This window comes from Chaetura pelagica, unplaced genomic scaffold, assembly GCF_000747805.2.
Source record: "Chaetura pelagica isolate M959 unplaced genomic scaffold, ChaPel_1.0 scaffold453, whole genome shotgun sequence".
NCBI lineage: Eukaryota > Metazoa > Chordata > Aves > Apodiformes > Apodidae > Chaetura > Chaetura pelagica.
The window spans coordinates 1502423-1510531 of record NW_009952879.1 but is presented as its reverse complement, the minus strand read 5'-3'; the positions used below and the strand labels follow the sequence as shown (position 1 = coordinate 1510531).

Here is an 8109-nt window from a genome sequence, read left to right as displayed (position 1 = left end):
GGATGGGGAAGGAAGGCCTCAGGATGGATGGGGAAGGTGTCGGGATCGCCCTCCCATGAGGGAGGCCTGGGCACTGGGGGTGGGAGATGGGAACCCGTTGAATGAGGTTCAGGGGTTCTTGGGGGATGATCTGGGTTCAGGAGGCAGGGACTGTGGATTGGGCAGAGGTTGAGAGGGAAGAAGGGACCTGAGGGTGGGACAAAGAAGGTGGTGTCAGGAGTGGGTCAGTGAATCGTGGAATCACAGGATGGCCGGGGTTGGAAGGGAGCTCTGGAGATCATCTAGTCCAGCCCCCTGCTAGAGTAGGATCCCTAAGGCAGATTACACAGGAACACGTCCAGGTGGGTATTGAATGGAGGGTGAAGAGGGAAGGCTGGCAGGTCAGGTTTGGGAGAGGGGGCAGAGACCTTGGAGCCAGGTGAGAGGGTCTGGGGTGGAAAGGGGGAAGCCAGGGGTGGTGAGGGGGGTTTGTGGGCCGGGTTGGGAGGCTGGGGAGCAAGGAAGGGGTAGCAGTTGGAGGAGCTGGTGCCATGGAAGGGCACAGCGAGGGGTGGGGGCGACCCAGCTTTTGCCTCTCCCCTGCTCTGCCTGCGTGAGGCCTTGAGTGCCTTGTCCACCCCAGGGAGCCCAGCAAGGACTTGCTCGTGTCCAGGCTGGAGGTGGTGACCCTGCCCTCCCGCCTGCCTGGGGACCTGCCTGTCAGGAGCTGTGCCCAGGAGCTCCAGCTGCCTGTTCATGAGTGGCCACACACGGGACCTGTGGGGCAGTTTGACGTGGGTGTGGTGGCATCGTTCGGACGTCTCCTGAGTGAGGAGCTTATTCTGCAGTTCCCATAGTGAGTGAGTTGACAGGACATCTATTGGTACTTCCTTAGCAAAGCTGGACTGTTTTTTGAGTCAGCCCCTGTGACTTGTAGCAGATGAGGTCAGCTTTTTTCCTGGATACATCTGCTTAGCCTGAGCCCTACTTCTGTTGTTGTGAGGATCACTCTTGGTTTTTAGCATGTTGATATGTGCAAATATTCAGCACAGGGTGTTTGCCTTTATTCCTCTCATCTCCATTTCTGTGTTCACTGGGAAACAGAACGTTATGTAGTGTGAGTTTTCCTTTAAATATACATTTAAACCAGTAATGCTTCAGATAGTCTGAGGAGCTAATTCTTAAAGAGTTAAGAATTAATTTATTTCAGCATAATAAATGTTGCACAACTATTTACATATACTTTGGGTACTGCTACTATTCTAACTTTAAAATATTTCAATTCAGTGGGGTGCTGAACATCCATCCCAGCTGTCTGCCACGGTGGAGGGGTCCTGCACCAATCATCTACACAGTGCTTCATGGGGATACAGTGACTGGGGTGACAATTATGGAAATAAGACCAAAAAGGTAGGTTAGATGTGCTTCCCAAAACAACTCACTGCTGCTGTTGCCTCTCAGGTTTTCAAATCATCACCACTTAAGTCCTTACTTAAGTAATTCTAGGTAATCACTATTTTTTTAATGCGTGTTGGTGTTTAATATTGAAATTTGAAACTTAGAAACTTTCTACTGACCATGTGAGACTTCCCACAAACACAGTATTTTAGTGATTTGTACTCTAGACTCTCTTAGCATTATTACAGGGAGCAGGCAGAATGCAAACACACAGCTAGATGGGTGGACAGGCCTGGTTTTCAGACTTTAGTCTCACCTGTTACCTCCTCAAAGTGAAGCAGAAGCCTGTTCAGGGATGAGAGAGAGTGTATGTTTTAGTTTCAGCACAAACTGTGGCTTAAGAAGCTTGTGAAAACACGTCATGGTTGTCTTCTATTTTATAGATACTAATTGTCTGATAATAGATCTCAGGAAAGGGCAAAACAATTTTATTTTTTTTTTTCTGAATACTTTGGGTTAATTTTTTCTGAAATCTTGTGCTTCTGAGCTGTAAATTTTGCATTTGTAACATTCTCAGCTTGCAAAGATGAATCTTGCTTCCCAAGATGCAGCTGATGTTCTTTTCTCTGTCTTGTCTTGTGAGCCAAACACTGTTTGATCACGAGGAAAAATAACATTTTAGAGGGGGGAAAAAAAAGGATAATTGGTAACTGAGTCAGTGTATTGAATGCAGACTTTGAAACTGCTAATTGAGTTAAGGGTTCTCCAGTGAGCTGGTGTGTTTTGTGTCTCACAGGTTTGATGTAGGTCCAATCATTAAGCAGGAAGAGTTTGCAGTCCCTCCCCGCTGCACCGCAAAGGAGCTGGAGGTGATGTTATCCAAGATGGGTGCAGACATGGTAAGAGGATGCAAGCCAGTGCCTCTTCAGATCAGTACCTTGCTTTTAGCACCCATGGAACTCTTCCTAATCTTGTTCTGAGTTGAGTGCAACTGTTGAGAGGGGAGTGAGCTGAAACTTAGTGTTTGTGAGCACTTTGCCATGCTGAGAGGGGAGCTGAGCAGCGTGTGATGAGCTGGCAGTGCTGCTCTGTGTGCTGCTGTTCTGCTTCTGCTCATTGAAGAACTCGAGTGCTTTGGGTGGAAACAGTGCAGGTTTTTCTTCCGTTGAAATGAATATCTGCTTTTGGTCTTCCTAAGCAGCTTTAATTCTGACATAGGATTAATAACAGTAAAGAGATCATTTATAAAATAACGCTTTTTTAGAGTTGTGGTTCAGGGGGAAGGATATCTTGGGTGTGTGTATGATACAGGTCCTCAGAGTATACTGACACAATTTTCTAAAAGCTCACAAGAAAGTTTCACTGATTTAAAAATTAAGCACTGTAGTTGTATATCTTGGATTTACTGTTAATAACTGTACTCTACTTACCTTTGCTCATGCTCTGTACAAACTCTGATTTTGCAGCTGATAGCAGTTTTGAAAAACTTGCCTGAAAGTTTAAAAAATAAAAAAGAACAACCAAAAGAAGGAGTCACTTTTGGTAAGTACACATCATCTTGAATAGAATTTGGTCTTTTTTGTTTTATCAGCTGGAAAACTAAGTTTTTTCCTACTGTGCTGGGTTATATATATATATATTAGATAATTTTCTCAATGTGACCTCTTCACTGCTTTTTCTGGCTTAAAGTCATACAGAGGGAAAATGCTTTACAATATTTCAGATTTACTACATCAGTTGTTCTTTTTTTCCAGTTGTCTGTACAATATCAAAATTACTAATGATATCACAAAATCTGAGTGAGTTTGTTACTCTTCATGGTTGTAACACAGACAGAAGTGTTACAGCTGTGCTTGTAAATATGTGTTATCAGTTTGTGGTGAAGTAGGTAAATAAGGCAACTGAGAATAAAGTATAAACAATCCAAATGGAGGTTTTAATAAAATCTTTTCTCCAGTTATTGTCTAAGGCACCCTGTGACTTGATGGTAAACCTGCCATTGATCAGGAGAACATCAGGTTTAAAATAGGATGAAGTAATACAGATACTTGTTTGCAAAAAGATGCAAAACAACACATGAAGTCTTCTCGTTTCATTTTTTTCCTCCCAGCTCCTAAAATATCTATAGAAAAGAGTTGTATAAAATGGGAAGATCAAACAGCTGCACAGATAATTCAGCTGCATCGTGCAATAGGAAGTATGGTAAGATGCTGGCATTTTTTTAGCCCTTTTCTATCCCTTAGCATGTCTGGGTATGGTGTAGATATTTTAACTAATGACTAAAGCTCAAGTTTAATTGTTTTAGCCACTAAAACCTAGTGGTGCTTTTAAACCCCAGATTAGTTTAGTGTTAGAGATGGAATTAGAGCAGAGGAGAATTTTCTTGAACTTGATCCCAAGTGTGGAATCAGCTCAGTGGTTTTGGTTCCTTGGCTCTGAGCTTTCCACTGATACATTTGAGAGGGTTTCAGGACACTCTGATGACATCTTTGCATGACATGCACCTAAGCAGCCACTGTAACTGGCTGCTTAACTCATTACTGCATATGCTAATGGTTTTCTTGTCAATGAGATGAGGAAGAGCAAGGAAAGTTGGATAGAATCAGGAATAAGGAAACTATTATCTGGGCATATACCTAAATTTTCCTATAATTTGCATAAGAAAAAAACCCTAGACACTTGTCTGGAAATTATGAGAACATTATCAATGTATCATCTACTTCTGTTTCCAGTTTCCTTTACAGACACTCTGGAAGGATACTACTGTTAAACTTCTGGATTTTGTGGAAGTGGATAATATCCTTGATGTTGCTGGTATTTACTTTCAAATCAATCTGTTAAGTTAAATTTTCCTGTCTTCAAACACTGACTTGAAGATGGTAACCAGTTGTGCTAAACAATAGCTCTGAGTACTTAATTCTGAAACTTGAGCTAAGTCAGTCTTTGTGATGGTGTCAAGTGAGCAGTAGGTCCTGAGAGTGGAGGTTTTTAATCCTCCAAGTGTTTTGAGGGTCTCAGGAGGAAAAGCTGTCCTTGGGTATTATCACTTAAACCACTTTCTGTCATAGCCTGTGAGTCTGAGAGGCCTGTGGGCCAAAGCATGGAGGGCTTGCTGGTGGTCTATGGAGGAGACAGGGAGCAGTGCCAGAGAGTGACCCTTCTCATTCTCCCCTGCTTTGGGTGTAAGAAAGCACAGACCACAAGGAAATAATTTTGAGAAAAATAGTTCCTCAGGGTGATGATCATGCTTCAAAGAGCAGAAGTGTTTCAAAATTTTTTGTGCTTGTTAACCTAAAAATGCAAGACAATGTTGCTTTGCTTTTAGATCAAACATTAAATGACTGTGGAGCTGTTCCTGGTTCACTAATATACCATAAAGTGTCCCAGACTCTGATAGCTCGTTGCAAGGTGAGTTTTCCCATTTATTTTATGTTTACTGTCTCAAATATGAGTTTTTTAATATTTTTGAGTTAGATAAATTAATTATCCATCGTTATTCATTAAAGTGGTTTAGATTAGCATTAGACTTTTTATTGGTACACTGACAGACTTTTCACTTGGAAGCAAGAATTTGACTTGTAATTTAAACATGATGACATTAAATGTGTTCTGTAAGCCAACCTAGTGACACCTAAAGATCATAATTTGAAGCTATGGAAGAAATGTCCTGCCATTTATTTTTTGTTTTTACTTTTAGGAAGGTTGGGTTGGAATTAAAACAGTTGTATTAAAGAAGAAGCTAACAGCAGCTGACTTCTACAATGGATATATGCACTCTTGGTTCCAGCAGAACTCCAGAGCAGTTCATCAGGAATGCAGGTTTCAAACACTCAAACTTAGCACGACAAAAAAGACTCTGAAAGGGAGGGAGCTGTTGGCACAGGATGTAAAACAATAGATTTATTTTAAAATGTGGAAGAAGATGTTTCTAAGTTCACAGTAATATAAAATACTTCAACGCCTACCTAGAACATTCAACTTATTTAAGGACTTTCCTCCCAAAGTGGCTGATCTTGCAGTCATCTGCATGTTTTCGTCGTGGGTTCCCAGTGATCCTCATTTCTCTCTCCCCATCAAGGAAGAGAATCTCTTTGAATGCTGAGGATAGTGAATAAATTCCTGTTTCCTCTGTTGGGTAATAAATTTATTTTTAATACAATGTTTTCAATTTGCCTTTGAGGACCTCTGGTATAATTTTCTTTGAGCACAGGTTGTGCAGTTACTGGAAATGTTAAAAATCTGTGCTTCTCTTAACTCTTGTGGCTTCACAAAAGTGAGATTCCAAGGACAGAAGCCTGTTGCATTTCCAAGTAATTTGTCAGCTGTCTTCTCACCTTTGATAGGATGTCTGGCAAGAGTATCTGCAGTGTTTTCTTACAGCTTTACAATACTTATCCATGGAATATTTTCTGGTTATGGGATTTGTCTGGGATATCTGCCCTACCTTAGAGTGTCATGCTCACTGAGATTCAGGTTGCCCAGTATGATTTTCTTCCAGTTCTTAATCCCTCTGAAGAAGTTTGCAGTTGACACTGAGGATGGAGGGAGGTCTTGTCATGTGGAATGTTAGAATCATTCTCGGTTAATGGAAAGTTAAATAAAATTGATCTTTTTCCCTTTTTTTTTCCCTCTGCTCTTAGTCCAGTGATCCTTCCCAACTGCTTAATTACATGTCTTCCTGCATGTTCTCATTGTATTGTCTGAATCTACTGGCATATTCACTGTGCTGGAGTTTAGTTTCAATAAGTCTCAGATTTAGAAAATGGCTAATCGAATATTCCCATTTTATTCTACTCTGAGGTACTATTTCAGTCTCCCATGAATGTCAAGTGATTGGTTTTAGTCACCTGCATGTGATGTGAGCACATTGTTTTGCCATCTTTTACATTCAGAAAAGAAAAATTTACTTGGTGTATTTGCTGTTCAATGCAGGTGACTTGTTTTAATCTCATTGATTGTGTTTCTCATCTAGAAACTTGTCATTCACCTTGTTCTGTAGTTTCGTACCTTTCCCATTGAATCCTGTCCATTGCCATCTCTTCCTGTTTGTTTTCATATCTCAGGATGTATCCCACTTAGTATTTGTGAGTCATCCCTCCAGAAGAATTGTCCTACTCTCATATTTTCTCTCAGATGAGAGAGGTTTTTACCTGAGATCTAATCTAAGCTTTTCCTCAACTTGCTGTTGAGGCGCAAATAGAAAGGAACATCTCATGGGAAGAACCCCAAAACTGATGACTTACTTTCTTATCTTAGAATTAATATAGCACTGAGAGGATTACAGCAAAGAAAGACTGGTCAGATCTTAGGAGCTGTCCCAGTGTTACTTGCTCAATTTATTCTGAACTGAAATTTTTCTGAGCACTACTGCAGTCAAAGCAAAGCCACTGGAGCTGTTCACATGTGGGGAGGCACTGTTCTGTTGGCTTGATATTTGCAGCATTATCACTGAAATTTTGGAAGCCTCAAAGGGAACAAAACAAGGAACAAATTGCAGGGGTTGTGTAGGGGCGTGTTACACTGGTTCTGTTTTGCTCATGGCTTTTCCACTCTTCCTTTTGGCTCTTCAGGCTTCTCAGTGCATTCCTGTCTTTTCAGGCACTCGTGTCTGGAACTTAAAGCTTAAGTCAAGTGTTGAATTGATGAGACATACCAAGGTGGCAGGAGCTTGATGTGCTTGAGTGTGACTCAGTGAATGGAAGCAAACAAAAAGATCTAGAAAAACGTGTTACATAACAGGCATTAAAACGTTTCTGAAGAAGCATCTGTTAAAGCAGATGCTGCTGTATTTTTCTTCCTTTACCATTGGTCCAACAATTAATCTGCCTCTGACAGGTTTTTCAGAACACATGATCCTCCAAGAAATCCAACCCTATGAATCAGCATCAAAAACTGGAACCAAGAGTAAGGTGGAAGTCAGGCTCCTGTGGTACATTCCTCTTGTCTCTGACCACAGACCCAAGGGCGCAGTTTGTGCTGCAGAAGCTATAAAACCAGCAAGTTTGTTTTCCAAGCACAGGATGTATTTTTGTGCTTTGCTCTTCCACCTACTGCTTGCCAAGGTTGTGAGGTCATTTTACTTTTAGTCAGATTGCTCTGTGAAAGGTTTGTTACCACCTTATGCCGACTGAAAGGATAATGGGTGGGGTTTTCATGGGGATGCTAGGTGGGTTTGGGGGGTTTCTGGGGTTTGTTTCATCACTGGTCTCAGTTGCATGGCTGCTTGCCTTGTGTTATCCCAGCTGGAGCTTCTGGGAATCAGTTATTTTTAAAGAACACTCATAGGCATCACCAGAATTCAAATATGCAGTGTCTGCTGAGGGTAAAAACTTTATAGAAAAAGTTTCTTCTCCATAGATGGGATTTTTTTGACATGAATCAGCTGCATGGTGGGAGTTTGGCCTCAGGCATGGGTTGTATCAGAAGCTGAATTAGCAGAGAAATGAGTATACAAAAATAAAAGGCCACTCTAAACCCCATCACCACAATTTATAGATAATTTTAAGCAAAAATGACAGAGAATGTTGGACTTCTGAGAAATGTTAGTCATGTTAGCATGGGTGGACCCAACTTTTCTGAGGCACAAGGTCCCTGGGCACCAAAGAGACCCTGCAGGGTAATTTGTACATCTCGCTCAGAATTCTAGATTACACCTTATGTGAGGTGTGTTGCTGTTGGTCATTGCTGGCAGTAATTTCAGTTCTAATTAAAGCATAAAGCAACAGTGAAGAG

At 41.3% G+C, this 8109-nt stretch overlaps 1 protein-coding gene across 1 annotated transcript in view; it reads left to right on the top strand.

Moving 5' to 3' along the window:
* Positions 1–5275, top strand: part of MTFMT (mitochondrial methionyl-tRNA formyltransferase) — a 7634-nt gene extending 2359 nt beyond the window's left edge. The window contains 9 exon segments of the mRNA XM_009995329.1: positions 598–616; positions 619–835; positions 1267–1389; positions 2174–2276; positions 2844–2919; positions 3488–3579; positions 4110–4191; positions 4703–4785; positions 5075–5275. Of these exon segments, the coding sequence (XP_009993631.1) occupies positions 598–616; positions 619–835; positions 1267–1389; positions 2174–2276; positions 2844–2919; positions 3488–3579; positions 4110–4191; positions 4703–4785; positions 5075–5275 (996 nt within the window).
* The last annotated feature ends 2834 nt before the right edge of the window (positions 5276–8109 follow it).